The following is a 25,780-nucleotide window of genomic DNA, read 5'->3' as shown; positions in this document are numbered from 1 at the left end:
AGCTGAAAGACAGGGCCTTAAATACTGGGAGAGGTAGTGGGTAATGCAGCGCAGCTGGCAGAGTAATTAGAGCAGAGCAGAGCAGGGACAGGTGGAGCTAGTTAGGCTGAGTAGAGAGAGAGGTGAGCAGAGTGGAAGAAAATTAAGGTGGTAACCCGGTGGAGTGAGAGGCTCATGACAGAACCCCCCCCCCAAGGGACGGCCCCAGAAGTCCCAAGAGCAACACCACGCCGGGCGGGAGGAGGGGAGCCGGAGGAGGGCTAGAACTCCTCCGAACGGTCCGAGTGAACGTCCTCATCCTCGGAGGAAGCCGGAGGGCCGTGGTCGGGAGATGGGACAGGTCCCGAGACAGGATCAGGCACAGGACAGGAAGCCGAGCGGGCAGGACGGTTAGGGACCCCTCTGGGGCGGCCCCTACGGATTGCAGGTTGATCAGGATGCCGTTGGTGGAAAGCGGTGATGAGAGTCCTATCCACAATCCGACTAGCTGGCACCCAGGTCCTTTCCTCAGGTCCATAGCCCTCCCAGTCAATGAGGTACTGGAGACCCCTACCCCTCCGTCTGGACCGAAGCAGGCGGCGGACGGTGTAAACCAGACCACCATCGACGAGCCGTGGAGGAGGAGGACAAGGCGCAGCAGGGACCAGCGGACTCTCATGGATGGGCTTAATCTTAGACACATGGAAAGTGGGGTGCACCCTCAGGGAATTAGGCAGTTGGAGCCGGACAGCAGTTGGGCTAATCACTCTTATGATAGGGAATGGGCCAATGAACCGAGGTGCCAGCTTCTGCGACTCCACCCTGAGTGGCAGGTTCTTCGATGACAACCACACCCTTTGACCAACATGGTAGGTGGGAGCAGGAATTCTCCGACGGTTGGCCCCGGTAGTGTAGCTGGCAACGGATCTGAGGAGTGTGGCTCGGGCTTGTGACCAGGTGCGGCGACATCGACGGGCAAAAGCAAGTGCAGATGGGCAAGTAACCTCCTCTTCCTGGCTGGCAAATAGAGGAGGCTGGTATCCATAAACACATTGGAAAGGGGACATACCGATGGCAGAGCAGGTCAGAGAATTGTGTGCGTACTCCACCCATGTCAATTGCTGCGACCAGGAGTGGGGGTTGCGTGAAGTCATGCATCGCAGTGCCTTCTCGAGCTCCTGATTAGCCCGCTCTGACTGCCCATTGGATTGGGGATGGAATCCGGAAGTCAGACTGACTGTGGCTCCCAGCAGGTGACAGAACTCCTTCCAAAAAGCAGAGGAGAATTGTGGACCACGGTCAGAAACTACATCCTTTGGCAGTCCGTGGATCCGGAAGACGTGTTCCAGGACCACCTGGGCGGTCTCCTTGGCGGTTGGGAGCTTGGGGAGGGGAATGAAGTGTGCCATCTTGCTGAAACGGTCAACTATGGTGAGAATGACGGTCATGCCACTTGAAGGGGGCAGCCCCGTGACAAAGTCAAGGGCGATGTGAGACCAGGGACGTCTGGGCACAGGCAGGGGCTGCAGCAATCCGGCTGGGGGCTGGCAGGACGACTTGTGTTGGTTGCAGATGGGGCAGGCTTGGACGAATTCCCGTACATCCTTCCTCAGAGAGGGCCACCAGAACCTCTGGGCGAGCAGGTTGTAAGTGCGGGTGGAGCCAGGGTGACAAGCTAGGCGGGAGTCATGTCCCCACTGAACGACCTGGGACCTCAGGTCTTCGGGGACAAAAAGGCGGTCAGCTGGGCAAGTGCTGGGACCTGGCTGGTTACGGAGAGCCTCCAGCACCTGTTCCTCAACAGCCCAGGTCAGAGCTGCAACGATGCAGGGACTTGGCAGAATCGACACAGGGTCCTTGGAGGGGGTGTCATCCTTCTGGAATTGACGGGAGAGGGCGTCTGGCTTGGTGTTGCGTGATCCAGGCCGGTATGACAGAGTGAAATTAAACCTGGTGAAGAACAGGGCCCAGCGGGACTGCCTGGAGTTCAACCGTTTGGCCGTGCGGATGTACTCCAAGTTCTTATGATCGGTCCAAACGAGAAATGGAATGGTGGACCCCTCCAGCCAGTGACGCCACTCCTCCAAGGCAAGCTTCACAGCCAGCAGCTCACGGTTCCCTATGTCGTAATTGCACTCAGAGGGGGACAACCGACGTGAGAAAAAGGCACAGGGATGGAGCTTCCTATCCTCCGCAGCCCACTGAGAAATCACAGCACCAACTCCCACATCCGAGGCGTCCACCTCCACAATGAATTGCCGGTCCACATCAGGCATCTGGAGGATGGGAGCGGAGGTGAACCTCACCTTGAGGGTACTGAAGGCTTTGTCGGCTGCTGGGGTCCAGGTGAAGGGTTGCTTGGTGCTGGTTAGAGCAGTGAGAGGGGCAGCAACGGTACTGTAGTTCCGGATAAACTTTCTATAGAAGTTAGCAAACCCCAGAAACTGTTGCAGCTTCTTTCTGTTCTCCGGAACTGGCCATGAAGTGACTGCTGATACTTTGGCAGGATCCATTTGGATACTTCCCTCTGCCACTATGTACCCCAGGAAGGCCACTGTCTTGACGTGAAACTCACATTTCTCTGCCTTGGCGTAGAGGGAATTCTCCAGAAGACGATGAAGGACTTGCTGGACATGACGGGTGTGTTCAGACAGGTTTCTGGAGTAGATTAAGATGTCATCCAGGTAAACGAAGACAAACTTGTTTAACATGTCCCGCAGTACATCATTCACTAGAGCCTGGAACACAGCAGGAGCATTGGTGAGGCCAAAAGGCATAACCAGATACTCGTAGTGGCCTGTTGGTGTATTGAATGCGGTTTTCCATTCATCTCCCTCCCGGATCCGCACTAGGTGGTAAGCGTTTCTGAGATCCAACTTGGTAAAAACAGTGGCTCCCTGGAGCAACTCAAAAGCAGAGGTGAGCAGAGGCAGAGGGTAACGGTTCTTCACTGTGATGTCGTTGAGTCCCCTGTAGTCGATGCAGGGGCGAAGAGATCCGTCCTTCTTCCCCACAAAGAAGAAGCCAGCACCAGCAGGAGATGAAGATGAACGGATTAATCCTGCGGACAGAGAGCCATTGATGTAGTCCTCCATGGACTTTCTTTCAGGAGCAGACAACGAATAAAGACGACCCTTTGGAGGGGCTGTTCCAGGGAGGAGGTCGATGGCACAGTCGTACGGTCGGTGAGGGGGCAGAGATGTGGCTCTTGCTTTGTTAAACACCTCTCTGAGACCATGGTAGCATTCTGGGACATTGGAGAGGTCAGGAGCGGAGTTAGTAGGTACTGGCCGAGGGGGTAGTGCGGCAGCAAGCAGGCAGGTTCGGTGGCAGTCCTCTCCCCACTCCCTGATCACCCCGGTCACCCAGTCGAGCTGAGGGTTGTGCCGGCGGAGCCATGGGTAACCCAGGATGAGGGGTTGGCCTGGAGAGGGGAGCAGGTGAAACTGGATAGTTTCTTGATGGTTTCCGGACAGACCCATCGAGACCGGGGCCGTGACATGAGTGACCGATCCGAGTAAGTGTCCGTCCAGTGCCCGGGCAGGAATAGGAGGTGTCAAACGGAGGTTCTCCAGTCCCAGTTGGCGTGCCAGCTTGATGTCCATTATGTTGGCTTCGGCGCCAGAATCCACCAGAGCAGCCAGGGTGTGAGTTGAGTCAGAGAGGCGGAGGTGAACTTGCAGCAGGGGTTTGCGGTCGGAGGACTGGATGGTCATTGAACTCAACCGGACTCCCCCTATGCCCGGTGAGCTTCGGCCCTTTAAAGGGCAGGTTACCACACGATGTCCATCACCTCCACAATAGAGGCAGAGGTTTGAGGTGAAGCGGCGCTGGCGCTCTGCAGGAGTGAGAGAGGCTCGCCCAATCTCCATAGGCTCAGACTGATCAAGCTGACCTGGGTGAGTGGCAGTAGATGACAGGAGCCCAGTCGGATCTCTCCGAATGCCGGTAGTAGGTGGACCTTGGCGCCCCCTCTCACGACGACGGGTCTGTATCCTTCTGTCGATCCTGACAGTCAGTGCGATGGCTTCATCAAGAGTGGAAGGCAGTTCATGGGAGACCAACTCGTCCTTGATATAGTCAGCCAAACTATGGAAGAACGCGTCCACCAACGATGGTGTGTTCCAAGAACTTCGTCTAGCCAGGGTTCGGAAGTCGATGGAATGGTCTGCGACTGTACGTCTGCCTTGTCGAATACTGAACAGTTCACGAGACGCCTCTGCGGTTGGTGAATCCAGGTCAAACACCTTCAGCATCTCCTCAGCAAACAGGTCGAAGGTTGCACATGCGGGGGTTTGACGTTCGAACTCTGCTGTTCCCCAGAGTCGAGCTCGGCCCGTCAGGTGAGTGATGGCATACCCAACTTTAGCCCCCTCCGTGGCGAAGGTCCTTGGCTGCAAGGAGAACTGAAGTCGGCAGCTAGTCAGGAATGGCCGGACCTGGGTTGAATCGCCGTTGAACCGCTCGGGGTTTCCAATCTTGGGTTCCGGAGCAGCGGCTGCAATGACCGGGGCAGGTAACTCGGGGGCAGGGCTGGTGGGCAGACTGGCTGGGGTAAGGTTGGTGAGGAGTTGAATGATCATGGCGAGTTGTTGTTGCTGCTGCTGGAACTGCTGCTCATGCTCATCGGTTTCCATGTCGGGGAAAGTGTGCGCTGAGTCCATAATGGTCAGATCGTACTGTCACGGTTCAGACAGACGACCAGAGGACCACAATTGCGTCACACCAGAAAGTTTATTAAAACTTAAGGGAAAAGGGAAGTAGGGAGTGAATGAAGGCTCCAGGGGTAACAGGGATCCCGTCCAATGTGCTGGGTCTGTGCCCCCCCCAGTGGCAGCGATGCGTCCTATGAAGCCGGTGGTGGGTGGTCCAGAAGTCCTGGGGGGGGGAGACACAGACACAACAGGGCGGAATGAAACAAGGCAGCAGTACAGTTCAAGGGAAATCCAAAATACGTAGTAGCAAGGCAGAAGGCTGGTCAGAGTTACCGGGAATGAAGAGTAGTCAGGAGTCGTAATGGCAGAAGCAGGTCTGGATCTCCTGGGGCAGAAGAGTATCCAAAAATCAGGCAGGTCCGGGGTCACAAAACCAGGGTGAGCCAGAAGCGCGAGCAAACAGGTTCCGGGTGTGAGCTTTGCAGACGATCTGACACCGGAGAGCTGAAAGACAGGGCCTTAAATACTGGGAGAGGTAGTGGGTAATGCAGCGCAGCTGGCAGAGTAATTAGAGCAGAGCAGAGCAGGGACAGGTGGAGCTAGTTAGGCTGAGTAGAGAGAGAGGTGAGCAGAGTGGAAGAAAATTAAGGTGGTAACCCGGTGGAGTGAGAGGCTCATGACACATCCAGTATGGTCCCTGGAAGCAAACAGTCCAACTGATATAATCTACAGGTGTAGGATCTTAATCTGATCACTCTTTTGTTGCTGAGAATTTATGGCGTAAACATTCTAATCCTTATTTTGCTGTGTGTCACGCCCTGGCTCTGGGGACTCTTATATGTTGAGCCAGGGTGTTAGTTTATATGTGTAGTATCTATGTCTTGTTTTCTATGTGTTCTTATCTAGATCGTGTGTTTCTGTGTTGGCCCGGGGTGGTTCCCAATCGGAGGCAGCTGTGTCTTGTTGTCTCTGATTGGGAACCATACTTAGGCAGCCTGTTGTGCACTTGTCATTTGTGGGATCTTGTTCCGGAGAGGTTTGTGTTTGTTAACCTCAGGACTTCACGTATCGTTTTGTTATTGTTGAAAAGTACGCATTAAAAGATGTACGCATATCACGCTGCGCCTTGGTCCACTCATTACGACGATCGTGACACTGTGACAATATAAGTCAAATGAAGATTCTACATCTGTACACACTTTAAACTTTTAACCAGGTGAGAGAGCTTAAACCACCTGCCACTTACTTCTCTCCATCCTAGCTGGTTTGGCCATGCAATTCATACATGTTGCTGCTCTGAAGTTCATAGTTAGTGGCAGTTGCGAAGTAAAACCAATAATATATAATTAAAGTCTCTTCTAGCCCATAGACTGCTTTCAGGGCAATGAATCATCTAATGTTGTAATTTGGGTAAACTATCTTTATGCAATTCAAACATGCTGCTGCCCCAAAAAATATTTGAACGTGGAATAGTTTCTTCTGGCTCATAGATGACTTTCAGTGGTTCCCAACCTTTTTTGGTTACTGTACCACCAATTGAATTTTGCTCTGCCCGGGGTACCCCTGAAGGATCCTCTCATGCATTTTACCAGTAGGCCTATGGTCTCATGAGTCTTCTCAAGTACCTGCTGTGGATAGGCCAAGTACCCCCAGTGGGAACCACTGATCTAACTAATGTTGTAATTTGGGTGAACTATCCCTTTAATACAAAGTGATTCACATATTGCTACTTTCCACAGAGACTCTGGCCCCGTTTATACCTAGGTCTAACATGTGGTCCTCTGTAGCTCAGCTGGTAGAGCACGGCGCTTGTAACGCCAAGGTAGTGGGTTTGATCCCCGGGACCACCCATACACAAAAATGTATGCACGAATGACTGTAAGTCGCTTTGGATAAAAGCGTCTGCTAAATGGCATATTATTATTATTATTATTATGCGTCCTTTGTCCTGATACTGTCCACATTCTGATTGTGCAAACATTTTTAGACAAGTGTAGACGATTAAAAGACGCATTATGAACTTATTTTGATCAGATTTTATAAGTGTAAACGGATAAGATCAGGATGAGATCAGGACAAAGGACGCATGTTAGCGGCAGGTATAAACAGGGCTTATGATGATGACCATGGCTCCTTTTTGAGTCGGAAGGCTCTATATGAGGGGTAAGACGCTTTCGCTCAATGTACATTCAGTCAGTCATCTAGAATCTTTTTTATCCTGGCACAACAACACTTTTAAAAGCACCACTAGAGAGCAGCTTAGTATCTAACCAGCGTTGTGATGTGAGTTTGTTTAAGGTTGACCAGTAGGAGGCATACAGTGGGGAGAACAAGTATTTGATACACTGCCGATTTTGCAGGTTTTCCTACTTACAAAGCATGTAGAGGTCTGTCATTTTTATCATAGGTACACTTCAACTGTGAGAGACAGAATCTAAAACACAAATCCAGAAAATCACATTGTATGATTTTTAAGTAATTAATTTGCATTTTATTGCATGACATAAGTATTTGATCACCTACCAACCAGTAAGAATTCCGGCTCTCACAGACCTGTTAGTTTTTCTTTAAGAAGCCCTCCTGTTCTCCACTCATTACCTGTATTAACTGCACCTGTTTGAACTCGTTACCTGTATAAAAGACACCTGTCCACACACTCAATCAAACAGACTCCAACCTCTCCACAATGGCCAAGACCAGAGAGCTGTGTAAGGACATCAGGGATAAAATTGTAGACCTGCACAAGGCTGGGATGGGCTACAGGACAATAGGCAAGCAGCTTGGTGAGAAAGCAACAACTGTTGGCGCAATTATTAGAAAATTGAAGAAGTTCAAGATGACGGTCAATCACCCTCTGTCTGGGGCTCCATGCAAGATCTCACCTTGTGGTGCATCAATGATCATGAGGAAGGTGAGGGATCAGCCCAGAACTACACGGCAGGACCTGGTCAATAACCTGAAGAGAGCTGGGACCACAGTCTCAAAGAAAACCATTAGTAACACACTACGCCGTCATGGATTAAAATCCTGCAGCACACGCAAGGTCCCCCTGCTCAAGCCAGCGCATGTCCAGGCCCATCTGAAGTTTGCCAATGACCATCTGGATGATCCAGAGGAGGAATGGGAGAAGGTAATGTGGTCTAATGAGACAAAAATAGAGCTTTTTGGTCTAAACTCCACTCGCCGTGTTTGGAGGAAGAAGAAGGATGAGTACATCCTCAAGAACACCATCCCAACTGTGAAGCATGGAGGTGGAAACATCATTCTTTGGGGATGCTTTTCTGCAAAGGGGACAGGACGACTGCACCGTATTGAGGGGAGGATGGATGGGGCCATGTATTGCGAGATCTTGGCCAACAACCTCCTTCCCTCAGTAAGAGCATTGAAGATGGGTCGTGGCTGGGTCTTCCAGCATGACAACGACCCGAAACACACAGCCAGGGCAACTAAGGAGTGGCTCCGTAAGAAGCATCTCAAGGTCCTGGAGTGGCCTAGCCAGTCTCCAGACCTGAACCCAATAGAACATCTTTGGAGGGAGCTGAAAGTTCATATTGCCCAGCAACAGCCCCGAAACCTGAAGGATCTGGAGAAGGTCTGTATGGAGGAGTGGCCCAAAATCCCTGCTGCAGTGTGTGCAAACCTGGTCAAGACCTACAGGAAACTTATGATCTCTGTAATTGCAAACAAAGGTTTCTGTACCAAATATTAAGTTATGCTTTTCTGATGTATCAAATATTTATGTCATGCAATAAAATGCAAATGAATTACTTAAAAATCATACAATGTGATTTTCTGGATTTTTGTTTTAGATTCCGTCTCTCACAGTTGAAGTGTACCTATGATAAAAATTACAGACCTCTACATGCTTTGTAAGTAGGAAAACCTGCAAAATCGGCAGTGTATCAAATACTTGTTCTCCCCACTGTCTCAATTATTTCATGTCATTGTCAGTAGAGTTGTCCTAAGCATAGACTACTACAGTATCAGCTTCAGGGGTATGATATGTACAATACTGAAATATTGTTCATCATGTTTTATAAAAAATAATAATAATACAAATTTAAGGGTTGAGCACCAAAGGGGCATAACCTTAATCTGTAGGTGAAGTTTTATTTGCAATTTGCCTTTCACAGTCATTGCATGTGTTCCCCAGAGTTTTAAATAGGTGCTGTATGACCGTCTTTTCCCCATTAAAAATTAACATTCATAATCTACTCAGGAGCGCTTAGTCGCATTCCTCGAACACCAGCTACTTTCAGAGGCCAAGGTCCACACGCCACCAAACCAGCTCTGGCCACAATATTAGCGGCTCTGGCCACAATTCAGCCATTTCAACTTTTCCCTGGTTATACAGACACATTTGTAAGTCATTTTGTCAGATGGATAAATTATGGTGATGGATATATCCTATTTTTTCCTAGAAGACAATAAGACATCATGTAAAATTTGATTTGAACTCACTCCATCAGCAGTATGCTGATACTAAACTGAACATTTTTACAGGTCTATGTCCAGGCTATACCTGCTCCTTGTCAAGAGGCGGCAGGTAGCTTAGTGGGTAAGAGCGTTGTGCCAGTAACCGAAAGGTCGCTGGTTCTAATCCCCGAGCCGACTAGGTGAAAAATCTGTCGATGTGCCCTTAAGCAAGGCACTTAACCCTAATTGCTCCTGTAAGTCGCTCTGGATAAGAGCGTCTGCTAAAATGACGTAAATGTAAACGTAAATGTAAGATCAACATGACGAGGACTGTATGTAAATTACTTGGGTTAAAGTGAGTATCTGAATGTTTCAGTGTTATTGAAGTCAATGAGAACAACACTACTACATTACCCTATTTAGAGCATAGGAGAATATCAGCATGCTTTGTTCAAAGGTAAAATGTCACCTAACATCTAAAGAGACTAAGTAAGCCTTCCTTGTCCCAGCCAGAATGGCCCATAGGCCCATCTGGATACTAGGTAGGCTAAATGACCAAAAGGAGTGATTGTAGCAAGAAACTGAGTTTGGATGTTGAGTTTGGATGTTGAGTTTGGATGTTGAGTTTGGATATTGAGTTTGGATGTTGAGTTTGGACAAGACAAGATATATGAGCGCAATCTCAACACCACAAACATATGATGTGCATAAAGCCATAGGCTAGAAGAAACACACCCATGTTTAAACAAAGAGAGAGGATCACAATGTTATTCACATATATTTAATGTAGGCCATATTAGGCTACAAGTGATAACACATATTTTGAGCAATACACTAAAATGCACTAATTGAGTAACACAATGTATAACTTCTAATCAAAAACCCTTTGTATAAAACAATTAGTAAATAGCTTATACATGTGTTATTATGACCCATCATTTATAATAGCTTAAATGATTATGCATGATGAGCCAACTTTGTCATTGAACTGTCTGCCATTCACATAATTGCATCCATGGGAGAAAAAAAGAATATCTCATGTAATGACAGAACACTGAAACTACTTAGTTTCTGCTCCAGTTTCAGTGTTGCAACGCTCTTTGTGTAAATACAGGATTGCATTACGGATATTGTAGTTTTATAATCAACTTAAACCAGTTCATTTGAATAGTAGCCTCATTGTTTTGAACTACTAGTCCCGGAATGCTTGTAGTTTCAAAGCAAACAGAGGCGAGAGTTGTGGCGTGAAGGTGTAATGATATGATTCGATATGATTCGATATGACTCGCTTCCTAAAAAAAGTTGGTGTTTAAATAAGGCTATGATGGAAACCTTATTACCATGGATGAAAAGTGAGATTCCCCGACATCTCTGAAAGACCGTTTGGCGAGACATGGTAAGTAAATATTGTTACAATCTATTTTTCAATATTTTTGTCTGCTGCTGCTTCTAACGTTACCGACGTTGGGAATAGTAGGCAAGTTGGCAAATCAGTTAAATATATGGTAGCCGAACGGAATCATAATATTTGTATGAACGTAGTACAGGTAGGTCTATCTTGTGTTTGAAAGTTTGACATGTAGGCTATATATATATATATATATATATATATATATATATATATCTTTTTAAAATCATACAGAACTACATAGCCACTGGTTTACCGTAGTTGAAGCGCACAAGCGGGCGTTTGTAATGCACCTGTTGACTCCGCGGAAACTGTATTTTAAAAAAAATTAATCTGGCATAGACAGTGGGACAGCATTTCTATATGTGTAAAAACAACTATTACAGTAGTCATACTGTATGTAGCCTAATTTTTATGATGGTTTTGTCGATGATGATGGTGTGTTCACACCTAGCTCTGGCTTTATACATTTTCTCAACGATAAGGTAGGCTATCCAACAGGTGCGCCTGAACTAGGCTTCTGTATTTCAAGATGACGCAACAGTCAAATTCGACAGGAGGGTTGGTACCCACCCACCCACCTACACACACACAAGAAGCGGCTTTGCGAAATAACTGATTGTTGAATCCCAGACAAGAGCAACCTGTTTGTGTGCACTCGTGTACAAACCAAATTAATAACTACTGACTCACTGCGACAGCTACATAGGCTATACATGAATGTTAAGAAGTCTCCCTTTACGCAAACAAATGACAGTCTGAATGAGTTCATGCTTTATGCTCTGTAAAATAGGTTACCTCAAACTAAACCCACAGGTAGCCCCAGGTAAAGAATCTCAGGTGTGAACCAGTGTGGAGGAAATGGACTAACAATGGCAAATGGCTGGGCGATATGGCCTAAAAATATTAATTGGAGATATCAGCCAGCCCTACTACAGCACCACAAAACAATTTTTGGTAAAAGAAAGAAACTGTAGGCCTATCTAGATATGTTGTTTCTCTGTGTTTTCATAGTTTTTTTTAGCTTCAATTGTAGGCTACTTTATCCGTATTTTTTAACTATTGTGTATGTAGCCAATATTTATAGAATAAACAGCCAGGGTAGAAAACATATAACATTGTAGGACATAGGCCTATATCGTAGCGACCTTAACTCAACACCTAGCGACCTCGTCAAGGGGTTCGGACCTCTTGGCATAACGGTGAAGGTCTTGGTTTGACAGTCGCTGGACCCGGTTACGAGCCAGGGCTACCCTCCGAATTCGCTAAAATATTATACAGGATATACTGTATATGTTATTATGCAAACTGATTGCAATTTGAGCTGTAGTCATTGTGTATGTAACTTATGAATCTTAATGTTTACAGATGTAAAGATGGCAGCTGTCAGAGCAAAGTCATTTCGTCGCCAAGGAAGTCTAATTAGGAGCAAATCTGAGGGGATGTTGATTGATCTAGACGAAAATGGAACGCTGAACATCAACAATTTAATTGGTAGCCTACTCTAACGTTTATTAAATATGTTGTCTTTGAACTAAATGTCATGAATAGGGTTGCAAAAATCTGGTAGTCTTAGGAAAGTGACTAGATTCTTGCAACCCTAGTTATGAAACAATTTCAAATATAGGATTGCATTATGGGTATTGTAACTCCTTTGAATGGTTGCCTGTTTAAAGAGCTACAACCAGTATTGAAGCCCATTCTATGTGATTTTACCATGCTCTCATATGTACAGTATGTTTTATATTAGCAAATAAGGCATTGATTTCACACATATATTTTGTATTTTCACAGGGAGTAGTTACATAATAAATCAAGTGCCAAAACATTCTGAGTGGCCTGTGTTGCAGCCAGAGGTCAAACATGGAAGTCAAACCACAAATCCATTCTGGAACAAACTATCTGGATCCAATCCATTTTTGGATGACATTGTACACACAAACAATGACAAAACGTTAAACAATGCTGATCTATCAATACAGCAAGATGAACCTTCGGCTCTGTTTGACAGTGAGAACTTTGACGCCAGTAGCACATCTTCGGACGAAACAAACTTCGTCCATTTTGCGGATACGAAGCGAAAGAGCATAAGACAGTCAGGGAGATGGAGGAGTGCCTCGGATATTCTCGGCGACCTGGAGAGAAAGGAACCCAAAAGAGACAATAGCCTCAAATCGCCAGCAAGCCTGTTTCTGAATGCAGATTTTGAGTGGTTGAAAAATGACCGGGAGGCTTACAAAATGGCCTGGTTGAGTCACAGGCAGCTAACGAGGTCATGCCTTGACCTAGGACTGATGAGTCAGAGTCCTGGATGGGCCCAGACCCAAGCCACCGACTCTCAGATAGTCTGCAAGATAGGTCACAGCGGAGGGTCACTACAGTTACCAGACTCTGATATTACAGCCCATATCCCAGAGGGCCATGTTCCTGCTGGGGAGGTTCAGGAGGTTGCGCTGAAAGCCATCCTGGAGCCCCCTCACGGGCTGAACAACAACTATATGACAACCGTGAGTCCGCTCCTGGAGGTGAGTCTCAGCAACACGAGCGGAAAGGAATCCATCTCTCTGGAAATGAAAATGGTTGCGGAGGTTAAGAAGGATCCGATAAGTCAGGTCATGACCACCTTTGTTGGACTAGTGTCCAGTAAGAGAGAGGGACCTTATCAGAAAGTCAAGGACTGTTACATTTACAAGAACATCATGCAGATGAAGCTTCAAGACTTAAAGTCTCATTTCTATGTTATTGTAGCCGCAGAGGCATCGGTTATCCAACCCCCTGCTACATCTGTTTGGGATTACCTGGATCGTCGAGTCACTGTTGCCGTTTATGGCCCAAAGTATATCCATCCGTCTTTCAAAGTGGTCGTGGTCGTCTCTTGCCACGATAATGTTCCACCGAGGCTTCCGTTCTCAGATATCCACAGAGGCAGCAGAAACCTGCCCCCTCTGGTTCTACAGCTCTGGGAGAAGCACCAGTTTAGCCCAGAGAGACTGAATGACCTACACATCGCGACTACCGTCATAGCATCAAAGTTCAAGGTCAAAGCCCAGGATAAAAGGAAAGAGGTGAGACAAGGGCTACTCAAACTGGGCAAAGTCATTCACCTGCCTCTTGAGCTGGCCAACATGGGCAATGGGGAGATGGATTCCTTTAAGCTACGCCTCCAGGTGAGGGATTCAAACAGTGTCACTGTAGCAGAGTTCCAGGTGTCTTCCCCTGCAGCGGCACCTATTCGCTCTGAAAAGCGAGGTTCCAGGCAAAACAAAATGTGTCAATCGCTACCTATCCCGGAGGAATCCGTCCCAGAGTTCCCCAAATTTGGGAGCAGACCTGTGAAGGTGCAGTGTTACGGGGTGGCACTGAAGTCAGTGCTCCGTCAACCGCGAGTGGAATACCTCCTGGAGTACTTCAAGGGAGACACAGTGGCTCTCCTCTCCAGAGAGACCGTGAGGTCGGTGGGCCAGTCCAAAGTCAAGGAGTGGTACATTGGCTTCCTCCGAGGCAGGACCGGCCTGGTCCATTGCAAGAACGTCAAGCTCATCACCCGAGACCAAGTGATCGACTTCAACGGCACTGACTTCACCACCGAGACCCTCTTGGACAACATGGCACTGCCGTTCAAGAAGCTCACCTACATGTACTCAGACATCCAGACACTGGTGACCAAACACATTCCCAGCTGGAGGGGCTTCGCTGATGCCCTTGGCTACTCAAGCTTGTCGCTGGACACAATCACACGGAGACATGCTGAAACAGAAGCCGAGAAGGTTGCATGCGTGCTGGAGAAACTGAAGGAGGACTGCCACACTGAGAACAGCAAGAAGAAGTTCCAGCACAAGCTTATAATCGTAAGTGTAGAAAAGGACGGGGCATGAAAACATTTGTTTGATAGGTCTCAGGTTTAGAGAAGAAACTTCAAACCAACTTGACCTTTGTTTTGAGTGACTTTTTCTCTTTTCTAAATGCGCTTCATTTGTTGCATTTCAAGTATGTGTTTTGTATGGTGCTTTTTACATCCTAGGGCCTGTTGAAGATGGACTCTCAGGCTCTTGTGGCTCATTTGATCCAGAACACGGTCATCCTGTCCACGGCGGTGGAGCTGGGTATCAGGTGGAGGGAGCTCGCTGAGAGGCTGGGGAAACTCTCCAGTGCTCAGATCGCTGATTACGAGGCACCACACCGGGGGAAGAGTGGAGAAGTTAGCGCCACGGTTTGTTCATTTGACTTGTATTTGTTGTATTTAGGAAAATGTGTTGTTTTTAGAAGATCACACCTTCATGATCTCATTGGATCAACAGACAAGGATTAGTAAGGCTGTACCAATACTTTTATTCATATCGTCCATTATAGATGGGCAATAGATTTATTTCCACTGCTCTTTTGAGAGCACGCAAGTAAGCATTTCATTGTACCGTTTATACCCTGCTGTATCCTGTGCATATGATGAATAAACTCTGATATGATAGATGCTCAAACTATCAATTAACTATCAACTGAACTGAACTCGTGGTTCCTCCTCTCTCCTCTATTGTAGTCCATGTGGAAACCTGCCTATGACTTCCTGTACTCATGGAGCCAGCTGTATGAGGAGGGCTACCAGGACATGATCCAGGACCTCCACCTGGCCCTGGACAAGATGAAGAGCCCAATCACCAGACAGTGGAGGCAGCTGACCGGGGCGCTCATCGCAGTCAACTGTCTGGAGATCCTCAGGGTCTCGGCCTTCCCCAAACCATAGAACCATAGAACCATAGAACCCCACTGAGGAGAAGAATGAACGCGCTGGAGCGCTCCAATGGGTAAGAACTGAGGCCACAGAGGCCCTTTGATGAAGCTTACTGTACAGTTCCCACTATATTTGAAAATGGAGGTCCTTGTTTACGATGCAGAGTCAATGTTTGTCCTTGTTCTTGTATTGTGCCGTATCTTTGCCCACTTTTTCAGAGTTTCTTCTTATAGTTCAGTTAATGTCGTAAACAATAATTATAGCAATATTGCATGTTTCATTGTGGCCAGATACTTAAACTATATTGCTAGATTTTGTTCATACAAATCTAGAACCAGTGTATGGACAGATTCTGTTACACAGGATGCAAACAAACATATTTCTCTGCCATATTAACCATTTACATGATAATTTCTCTAACAGATTATCATCTAATTTGCCTCCATTTACATATTTTCTTAAAACAGCAGAAACTATATTGACGTCTGTTACTTTTGATTTTTCTGTTCGACACTATGTGATAGAGCTTGTTATTGATCTTACATTAATAGTAAGGCAACATACAGTAGTTAGCTCTTCCAGTTGTACACAATATGTTCTCACACAGTTTTATACTGTATATATTTTATGTTACATGCAATCCCCCTGCTTTTTCATTACATTTTACATTTAGTAATTAGACAATGTTGATTTTAGACACTGTATTTACGCACATTTTGATTAAGGTTGGAATGTTTTATCTGCCAAATCCAATCCTAAGTATTTAGATTGCTGTTTTCTATCTCAGTGTCTTAAGCCCATCCATTGAAACCTATTAAAGGGCACTCAGTGTTGTCTACTTGAAAATAGCATATTATGTTAAAAACTATTTTAAATATGTAATATAATGTAAAACAACCTTGTTGTGCTTTTTCTGAAATATAATATTTCACAATGTAGATTTATAACTGAAATGGTGACCTGGTGTGTGTGAAGTATGAATAAATATTACTTATATATTACTTATCTGTGAAAATGTATCTATTTTGTAAAATGTAAATTTATTTTCAATTAATTAGCAACTAAAACTGTAAGTAGTTAATTGAGAAGAAGACCCATTATTCATGTTGTAGTTTATCACCAGGTTGTGAATCCCATTTTCTTGTAAGAGTAGCAGGGATAGTGAGCAGGAAGGGTCTGGTCTGTGTCTTGCATTGTGGGTAGTGGAATCATGTGACAAGATACTACAAGTAGTGTCATGCGGTTCACTTTGGTCTTTAACATGTCACATCCATTCAGTTAAAGATAAATGAGAATACTTGGGCTCCGTTAGTGACGTCATTGACCCTAATACTGAAGTCTGTTCATAGAGGTGGATTAATAAAATGGCCTGATTTACCATGGCAAAAACGCTTTCATTACATAGGCCTGAATCACATTTTGGCCTGTTTTCACTTTATCTTCCAGGACTATATAGGCTTAATCAGTGTCTGGGAAACCGGCCCTACGTGGAGGTAAATGTACAGTAACAGTCAACACCAACTCCTCATATTCTGCACTGAGGAAACAATAAATGATTACTATGTGTTTTCATATCCACGTAATAAGAGGGATGGATATCACTCCTCCAGCTTGCATGGGCAGTATTCTTTCTTTCTCCGCTGGACTGGTCAGCAGTGAGTGAGTGAGACACACAGAATTCATGTGTTGTCATGTGTTGCTGCCATGCTAGGTCTCTCTTTACGTAGTGTTGTGGTGTCTTAGGTCTCTCTATGTAGTGTTGTGGTGTCTTAGGTCTCTCTTTATGTAGTGTTGTGGCGTCTTAGGTCTCTCTTTATGTAGTGTTGTGTTGTTGTCGTAGGTCTCTCTTTATGTAGTGTTGTGTTGTTGTCTTAGGTCTCTCTTTATGTAGTGTTGTGTTGTTGTCTTAGGTCTCTCTTTATGTAGTGTTGTGTTGTTGTCTTAGGTCTCTCTTTATGTAGTGTTGTGTTGTTGTCTTAGGTCTCTCTTTATGTAGTGTTGTGTTGTTGTCTTAGGTCTCTCTTTATGTAGTGTTGCGGTGTCTTAGGTCTCTCTTTATGTAGTGTTGCGTTGTCTTAGGTCTCTCTTTATGTAGTGTTGTGGCATCTTAGGTCTCTCTTTATGTAGTGTTGTGGTGTCTTAGGTCGCTCTTTATGTAGTGTTGTGGCGTCTTAGGTCTCTCTTTATGTAGTGTTGTGGCGTCTTAGGTCTCTCTTTATGTAGTGTTGTGTTGTTGTCTTAGGTCTCTCTTTATGTAGTGTTGTGGTGTCTTAGGTCTCTCTTTATGTAGTGTTGTGGCGTCTTAGGTCTCTATTTATGTAGTGTTGTGTTGTTGTCTTAGGTCTCTCTTTACGTAGTGTTGCGTTGTCTTAGGTCTCTCTTTATATAGTGTTGTCTTAGGTCTCTCTTTATGTAGTGTTGTCTTAGGTCTCTCTTTATGTAGTGTTGTCTTAGGTCTCTCTTTATGTAGTGTTGTGTTGTTGTCTTAGGTCTCTCTTTATGTAGTGTTGTGTTGTTGTCTTAGGTCTCTCTTTACGTAGTGGTGTGGTGTCTCTCTTGTCGTGATGTCTGTTTTGTCCTACAGTTTTATTTTTAATTCCAGCCCCCGTCCCTGCAGAAAGCCTTTTGCCTCTTGGCAGGCCAGCATTGTAAATCAGAATTGGTTCTTAACTGACTTGCCTAGTTAAATAAAAGTTAAATAAAAAAATTCAACCAATCCCAGCCTTCAGATCAATTACATTTACATTTTAGTCATTTAGCAGACACTCTTATCCAGAGCGACTTACAGTTAGTGAGTGCATACATTTTCATACTGGCCCCCCGTGGGAATCGATACCCACAACCCTGGCGTTGCAAACGCCATGCTCTACCAACTGAGCTACATGGGACCTATTAGGGGGCCATTAAATGTGACATAACCCAAGACAAAGAGGTCCTGTTTTCCGGGTGAGGTTAAAGCACGGGTGAGCAGGCAGTAACACAAGGAGGACACCAAATCCTGTCCAGATATCTGGCTCATGTCCGACTGTTTCCTAGGAGAAGAGAGGAGGAACATAGATGGGACATTTACTGTTTATTCCTCACTATTAAAATTAAAATATTTTAATTATAGGCAGAGCTAGAACCACAGTATTTAAGTGTGTTTGAACATAGATACTAATCTACCGTCCTGAACATCCCAAGTCATGACAGTTCTCTGATGTGACAGGCTAGAGAGAGTACTGTCTGACTGGATTACCACCCCAGGTCAGGATGTCTGCCCATTTAGTCATTGACTGTCCACACTTACTGGGACAATTCCTCTGATTCACTTCCTTGTTTCACTAAAGAAACAGGTGTAGTATCTGAGGTTTTCATATTGTTGGTTAGATGAACTTTACTCTACTTTGCTGAAACATCTGGAAAGTGTTAATATAGGGGCCCCCTAAAACAGTGGAGATTCGGATATGTGGAGGCCAGGGATTGGTCTATTCAAATCACGCCATCTTATGTTACATGAAGCATAGGATATATATATCATGTTTTAACAAAAGGACAGGGAGAGCGATCATATTTGGGATTGGTTTCGTTGCTCTCCAGATTCTGCAGAGTCTGTAAATTGATGCTGAAATCTTTGATATAATAAACCTTTATAATCAAGTACAGTGTCAGCAGATTTCTTATCAACACATCATCGCAGCATCGTTGTTCGGACACCACAGAAATTGGCGACGAGGATTTTGGGACGTGTTGCGTCTGTTTCAACGTTCCATCATGGGCTCGGAGCTGACTCCCGCTCCAGAGGCCGGCAGATACGGTGAGATGACTCCCGCTCCAGAAGCCGGCAGATAAGGTGAGCTGACTCCCGCTCCAGAGGCCGGCAGATAAGGTGAGCTGACTCCCGCTCCAGAGGCCGGCAGATACGGTGAGCTGACTCCCGCTCCAGAGTCCGGCAGATAAGGTGAGCTGACTCCCGCTCCAGAGTCCGGCAGATAAGGTGAGCTGACTCCCGCTCCAGAGTCCGGCAGATAAGGTGAGCTGACTCCCGCTCCAGAGGCCGGCAGATACGGTGAGCTGACTCCCGCTCCAGAGGCCGGCAAATAAGGTGAGCTGACTCCCGCTCCAGAGGCCGGCAGATACGGTGAGCTGACTCCCGCTCCAGAGGCCGGCAGATAAGGTGAGCTGACTCCCGCTCCAGAGGCCAGCAGATACGGTGAGCTGACTCCCGCTCCAGAGGCCGGCAAATAAGGTGAGCTGACTCCCGCTCCAGAGGCCGGCAGATACGGTGAGCTGACTCCCGCTCCAGAGGCCGGCAGATAAGGTGAGCTGACTCCCGCTCCAGAGGCCGGCAGATACGGTGAGCTGACTCCCGCTCCAGAGGCCGGCAAATAAGGTGAGCTGACTCCCGCTCCAGAGGCCGGCAGATACGGTGAGCTGACTCCCGCTCCAGAGGCCGGCAGATAAGGTGAGCTGACTCCCGCTCCAGAGGCCGGCAGATACGGTGAGCTGACTCCCGCTCCAGAGGCCGGCAAATAAGGTGAGCTGCCTCCCGCTCCAGAGGCCGGCAGATACAGTGAGCTGACTCCCGCTCCAGAGGCCGGCAAATAAGGTGAGCTGACTCCCGCTCCAGAGGCCGGCAGATACGGTGAGCTGACTCCCGCTCCAGAGGCCGGCAGATAAGGTGAGCTGACTCCCGCTCCAGAGGCCGGCAGATAAGGTGAGCTGACTCCCGCTCCAGAGGCCGGCAGATAAGGTGAGCTTTCTCACAACTTTGGGCGCTGGTCAGTTCGTGTGGCTGTGTGTGCGTTGAGGGGATGCACCGTGAAGAACCTGTGTGTGCCATGCTGTGATTGCTGTGTGATGAGATTCCGTTCTAAATTTCCTAAATTTTGTTTGCGTTGGAAACGACGCAAACAGGGGGGAGTGTCTATATAATAAAGGATCAAAGGAAAAAAGGAATTGATAACACTGGGCCCAGGGAAATTTGGCTTGAATAAAATTAAAGCGAAAAAGGAATAAAATAGAGGAATAAAATAAGGGACAAGGAATTAAGGAAAAAGGTATAATGATTATGACGCCGCTGATCTACGGAAGCCCTCAAATGAGGCGATCATTAGATGGGCCGCAAATCCTGGAAAGTCACTAGGTGAATTTTCGGGTCCGTTCCAAGGAACTGGGAGATTGTAGAATACACATTCAATTGTATGTTACCTTTCGTTATATAGTTGACGAGCTATATATCCGAAGTAGCCTCTCATTGAATATCTGCAACTCAAGGTAGCACAAATTTAGGAAGGAAAATAAAGGAAAAGGAGCCGGCGGAAGCATGCTTTAGGGAAGTTTTCATGTGTGTGTGAGAGAAAGAGAGTGTGTGTGTGCGCAAAGAAAGATGTCTCTGCTGTGTTTCAGCTGTGTGGATTGTGCAGAGATTTATATGCTCGACTCATGCTATGATAAGATTTTATGTTAGATATATATACATATATATGTTTTGGTTGAGAACAGGGGTTTTAGTTTTTTGTAAGGAAATCTGTTAATTACGGTTAAAACCTTATGAGTCTCCATTTGAGAGAACGTTTTCAAATTTGTTAAAATCTATGAGCCCCCGGGAGGACGTTATGATTGTATAGAGAGGATTTGTAATGGATAAGAAAATGGGTATAGATCTGCAGATTGGAGTAGAATGGGTGAATAAAGAGGAGAGAGAAAATAGACTAAAGTAAAGTTAAGAAACTTCGAAGTAGGATTTGTGTTCTATGTTTTGTGTTGGTTTGTGCATTTTGTTCAGTGTTACTGTTGTCTGTGTGGTAAATGTGGTTTGTTGGAAAGAACGGAGAGACAGCTGGTCTGTCTGCTGTTTGACTTAGAGAAAAATTGCTTGCGGGAATGCTCATCTCACTCTGAAGTCACACTAATAAATGAACTGCGCATGTGTGGAGTTCTAGGAGTTTACAGTTACACAGAACAAATATGCCACTCCCCTGCCTGCACTGAGCTGCTGTGACACGCAGACTTATACAGTGGGGAGAACAAGTATTTGATACACTGCCGATTTTGCAGGTTTTCCTACTGACAAAGCATGTAGAGGTCTGTAATTTTGATCATAGGTACACTTCAACTGTGAGAGACGGAATCTAAAACAAAAATCCAGAAAATCACATTGTATGATTTTTAAGTAATTCATTTGCATTTTATTGCATGACATAAATATAAGTATTTGATACATCAGAAAAGCATAACTTAATATTTGGTACAGAAACCTTTGTTTGCAATTACAGACATCATAGGTTTCCTGTAGGTCTTGACCAGGTTTGCACACACTGCAGCAGGGATTTTGGCCCACTCCTCCATACAGACCTTCTCCAGATCCTTCAGGTTTCGGGGCTGTCGCTGGGCAATACGGACTTTCAGCTCCCTCCAAAGATTTTCTATTGGGTTCAGGTCTGGAGACTGGCTAGGCCACTCCAGGACCTTGAGATGCTTCTTACGGAGCCACTCCTTAGTTGCCCTGGCTGTGTGTTTCGGGTCGTTGTCATGCGGGAAGACCCAGCCACGACCCATCTTCAATGCTCTTACTGAGGGAAGGAGGTTGTTAGCCAAGATCTCGCGATACATGGCCCCATCCATCCTCCCCTCAATATGGTGCAGTCGTCCTGTCCCCTTTGCAGAGAAGCATCCCCAAAGAATGATGTTTCCACCTCCATGCGTCACGGTTGGGATGGTTTTCTTGGGGTTGTACTCATCCTTCTTCTTCCTCCAAACACCGCGAGTGGAGTTTAGACCAAAAAGCTCTATTTTTGTCTCATCAGACCACATGACCTTCTCCCATTCCTCCTCTGGATCATCCAGATGGTCATTGGCAAACTTCAGACGGGCCTGGACATGCGCTGGCTTGAGCAGGGGGACCTTGCGTGCGCTGCAGGATTTTAATCCATGACGGCGTAGTGTGTTACTAATGGTTTTCTTTGAGACTGTGGTCCCAGCTCTCTTCAGGTCATTGACCAGGTCCTGCCGTGTAGTTCTGGGCTGATCCCTCACCTTCCTCATGATCATTGATGCCCCACGAGGTGAGATCTTGCATGGAACCCCAGACCGAGGGTGATTGACCGTCATCTTGAACTTCTTCAATTTTCTAATAATTGCGCCAACAGTTGTTGCCTTCTCACCAAGCTGCTTGCCTATTGTCCTGTAGCCCATCCCAGCCTTGTGCAGGTCTACAATTTTATCCCTGATGTCCTTACACAGCTCTCTGGTCTTGGCCATTGTGGAGAGGTTGGAGTCTGTTTGATTGAGTGTGTGGACAGGTGTCTTTTATACAGGTAACGAGTTCAAACAGGTGCAGTTAATACAGGTAATGATTGGAGAACAGGAGTGCTTCTTAAAGAAAAATTAACAGGTCTCTGAGAGACGGAATTCTTACTGGTTGGTAGGTGATCAAATACTTATGTCATGCAATAAAATGCAAATTAATTACTTAAAAATCATACAATGTGATTTTCTGGACATGCTTTGTAAGTAGGAAAACCTACAAAATCGTCAGTGTATCAAATACTTGTTCTCCCCACTGTATATACATATTTGCATGTGTAATACATAATTTGTGTCATATTCTTTCTGTATTAATTTTTTGAAGAATTATGTTTTCTGTTGTTGGGTACATGTGGGGACATCAGATGTTTTTCTTTTTTCTTTGACGCTTAGGGATATTGGGTCTAGGCAGGGACAGAGAGAATCCACGGGAGGGTCCGATGGGTCGACCAGCCTGAATGTGGACATTTTTTTATTGTATTTTGTTTTCTGAGGCTTTCACGTGTATTCGATTGCATCATAGCTTAAAATGCATTGATAAAGATTTATAAATTGATCTGGAGTACTTAGGTGATCGCCTGGAGCAGAGGGGCCGTGAGAGAATTTTCCTGTCTTGATTGATTGATGGATATTTGGAAACAAAGCTGCCAGACAGGTTTTTCGCTCTTACACTCCATAAAAATTTGTTCACACTCCATAAACTTGGTTTTGTTGCTAAAGTTACACAAGAAGCCTGATGTAATAAAAATTGTTATTTGTCATAATCCTATTCTTTTTGTTTTCGAGACTTAATTAGTCTCGAAGGGGGGAAATTTGTAGTATCTGAGCTTTTCATATTGTTGGTTAGATGAACTTTACTCTACTTTGCTGAAACATCTGGAAAGTGTTAATATAGGGGCCCCCTAAAACAGTGGAGATTCGGATATGTGGACGCCAGGGATTGGTCTATTCAAATCACGCCATCTTGTGTTACATGAAGCATAGGATATATATATCATGTTTTAACAAAAGGACAGGGAGAGCGATCATATTTGGGATTGGTTTCGTTGCTCTCCAGATTCTGCAGAGTCTGTAAATTGATGCTGAAATCTTTGATATAATAAACCTTTATAATCAAGTACAGTGTCAGCGGATTCCTTATCAACACATCATCGCAGCATCGTTGTTCGGACACCACACCGGTTGCTCAATGTGTAAAAAAACCTGGATTAATCCATTTAAATAATCAGTTTCCTTATCAATCAGTTTCCTTCAATCACCAGTCACCACCATAGACTGGGAGATCTGCTTCATAGGAAACAGATGTCCCATCTGAATGTGCAGAAATGATAGCCGCGTCTACAGTGCATTTGGAAAGTATTCAGACCCCTTGACTTTTTCCAAATTTTGCTACGTTACAGCCTTATTCTAAAATAGACTAAATTATTTGTTTCACTCATCAATCTACACACAATACACCATAATGACAAAGCGTAAACCGGTTTTTAGGTGTTTCTACAACTTGATTGGAGTCCACCTGTGGTAAATTCAATTGATTGGACATGATTTGGAAAGGCACACACCTGTCTATATAAGGTACCACAGTAGTTGACAGTGCATGTCAGAGCAAAAACCAAGCCATGAGGTTGAAGGAATTGTCCGTAAAGCTCCAAGACAGGATTGTGTCGAGGCACAGATCTGGGGAAGGGTACCAAAACATGTCTGCAGCATTGAAGGTCCCCAAGAACACAGTGGCCTCCATCATTCTTGATCCTTGATTAAAACCAGCTCCAGTGCGCTCAGGACCTCAGACTGGGGCGAAGGTTCACCTTCCAACAGGACAAGACCCTAAGCACACAGCCAAGACAATGCAAGAGTGGCTTCGGGACAAGTCTCTGAATGTCCATGAGTGGCCCAGCCAGAGCCCAGACTTGAACTCGATCGAACATCTCTGGAGAGACCTGAAATAGCTGTGCAGCGACGCTCCCCATCCAACCTGACAGAGCTAGAGAGGATCTGCAGAGAAGAATGGGAGAAACCCCAAATACAGGTGTGCCATGCTTGTAGTGTCATACCCAAGAAGACTTGAGGCTGTAATAGTAGTACTGAGTAAAGGGTCTGTATACTTATGTAAATGTGATATTTTCGTTTTTTATTTATAATATATTTGCAAAGATTTATAAAAACTTGTTTTTGCTTTTTCATTATGGGATATTGTGTGTAGATTGATGAGGAAGAAGAAAAAACTATTGAATCCATTTTAGAATAAGGCTGTAACGTAACAACATGTGGAAAACGTCAAGGGGTCTGAATACTTTCCAAATGCACTTTAATCTTCTGTTTGCTATTCAGGAAATGAAAACAGAACTGACTGACCCAGGCCTGCATCTAACAGTCTAGGCCTTTAGAATAACACCATGCAGGTTATTGTTTTACAGCAATAGTTACTTTGTGGTTTTCCTTCACTAGACATGTTGAAGGCAGGCAGGTAGCGTTGCCTGTACCTGGTGAGCTGTCCTCTAAGATGGCGCTGGCTCTGACACTCCACATTACTGGGAGCAGTGTGATGATGGAGGTAATGGCTGTAAAATGCACTATCTGGGACAGCACAGATCGTCACGAGTGAGATGTCAACATGCCTGGCTGTCACTCGCTTAGTATCATATAGGAAGAGACAGAGATGTATTGTCTATTTATTTAGGTCTGATTTTGCATGATCAAATATAGTTTCAGTGGTTTCTTTAGTTAAAGTAAACAGGAAGGAAGAGAAGTACCTGATGGAGGTACGCAGCTTCCCTTTGTGAAGACGAAACAACAATGCACCTGACATGTTTCATAAACGGAGGTGGCAGGTTACCTGTTCTACATTTAAATGATGTGATGTCTCAAGCTCAAGAAATGTGTGAAACATGCCTCATGTACAGTCACTTTCTATTTTTTAACCGTGCTCAATCTGTAAACGCAACTTCCTGCACATGTTGCAGTGAGAGTAGGTTAAAGTTAATAGTCGATTACAGAGTTCATTAAAATATTGTAATGTACCGAGTCGACCCCTAAATCTGAGCCAGATCGTCAGTGCCCATTTGAATAAGACATACAGCTAATCCCCACGACCCTGTTTTGATGTTGACTGTAGATCACCATCATTATGCTTATTGACGTCACATGATCCACCACATCAGACAGTGTCTCCTCTGCCCGGCCTATTAAAGAAGACGGCCATTTCCAAACACACAAGGTGCGTCCCAAATGGCACCATATTCCCTATATAGTGCACTACTTTTGACCAGGGTCCGTAGTAGGGCTCTGGTCAAAAGTGGTGCACTATGT

At 45.6% G+C, this 25,780-nt stretch overlaps 1 protein-coding gene across 2 annotated transcripts; it reads left to right on the top strand.

Moving 5' to 3' along the window:
* Positions 1-10,317: 10,317 nt before the first annotated feature.
* On the top strand, positions 10,318-16,185 carry LOC311140486 (metastasis-associated in colon cancer protein 1-like; the record flags this gene model as incomplete). 2 transcript variants are annotated; one of them, XM_084175563.1, is made up of 5 exons in its annotated part: positions 10,318-10,446; positions 11,827-11,952; positions 12,253-14,306; positions 14,480-14,668; positions 14,993-16,185. In XM_084175563.1, the coding sequence occupies 4 exons, from the start codon at positions 11,835-11,837 to the stop codon at positions 15,194-15,196; spliced, it is 2,565 nt and encodes an 854-aa protein (XP_084031689.1). In that variant the 3' UTR covers positions 15,197-16,185. The 2 variants fall into 2 exon arrangements, with proteins under 2 accessions (XP_084031689.1, XP_084031688.1); XM_084175562.1 differs by lacking the exon at positions 10,318-10,446 and having other exon boundaries at positions 11,817-11,952.
* Between the last annotated feature and the right edge of the window lie 9,595 nt (positions 16,186-25,780).

This window comes from Coregonus lavaretus (assembly GCF_964263955.1).
Source record: "Coregonus lavaretus genome assembly, chromosome: 13".
In the NCBI taxonomy this organism is placed as follows: domain Eukaryota; kingdom Metazoa; phylum Chordata; class Actinopteri; order Salmoniformes; family Salmonidae; genus Coregonus; species Coregonus lavaretus.
The sequence above is the reverse complement of the archived record's forward strand: the minus strand, read 5'-3'. Positions and strand labels throughout refer to the sequence as shown.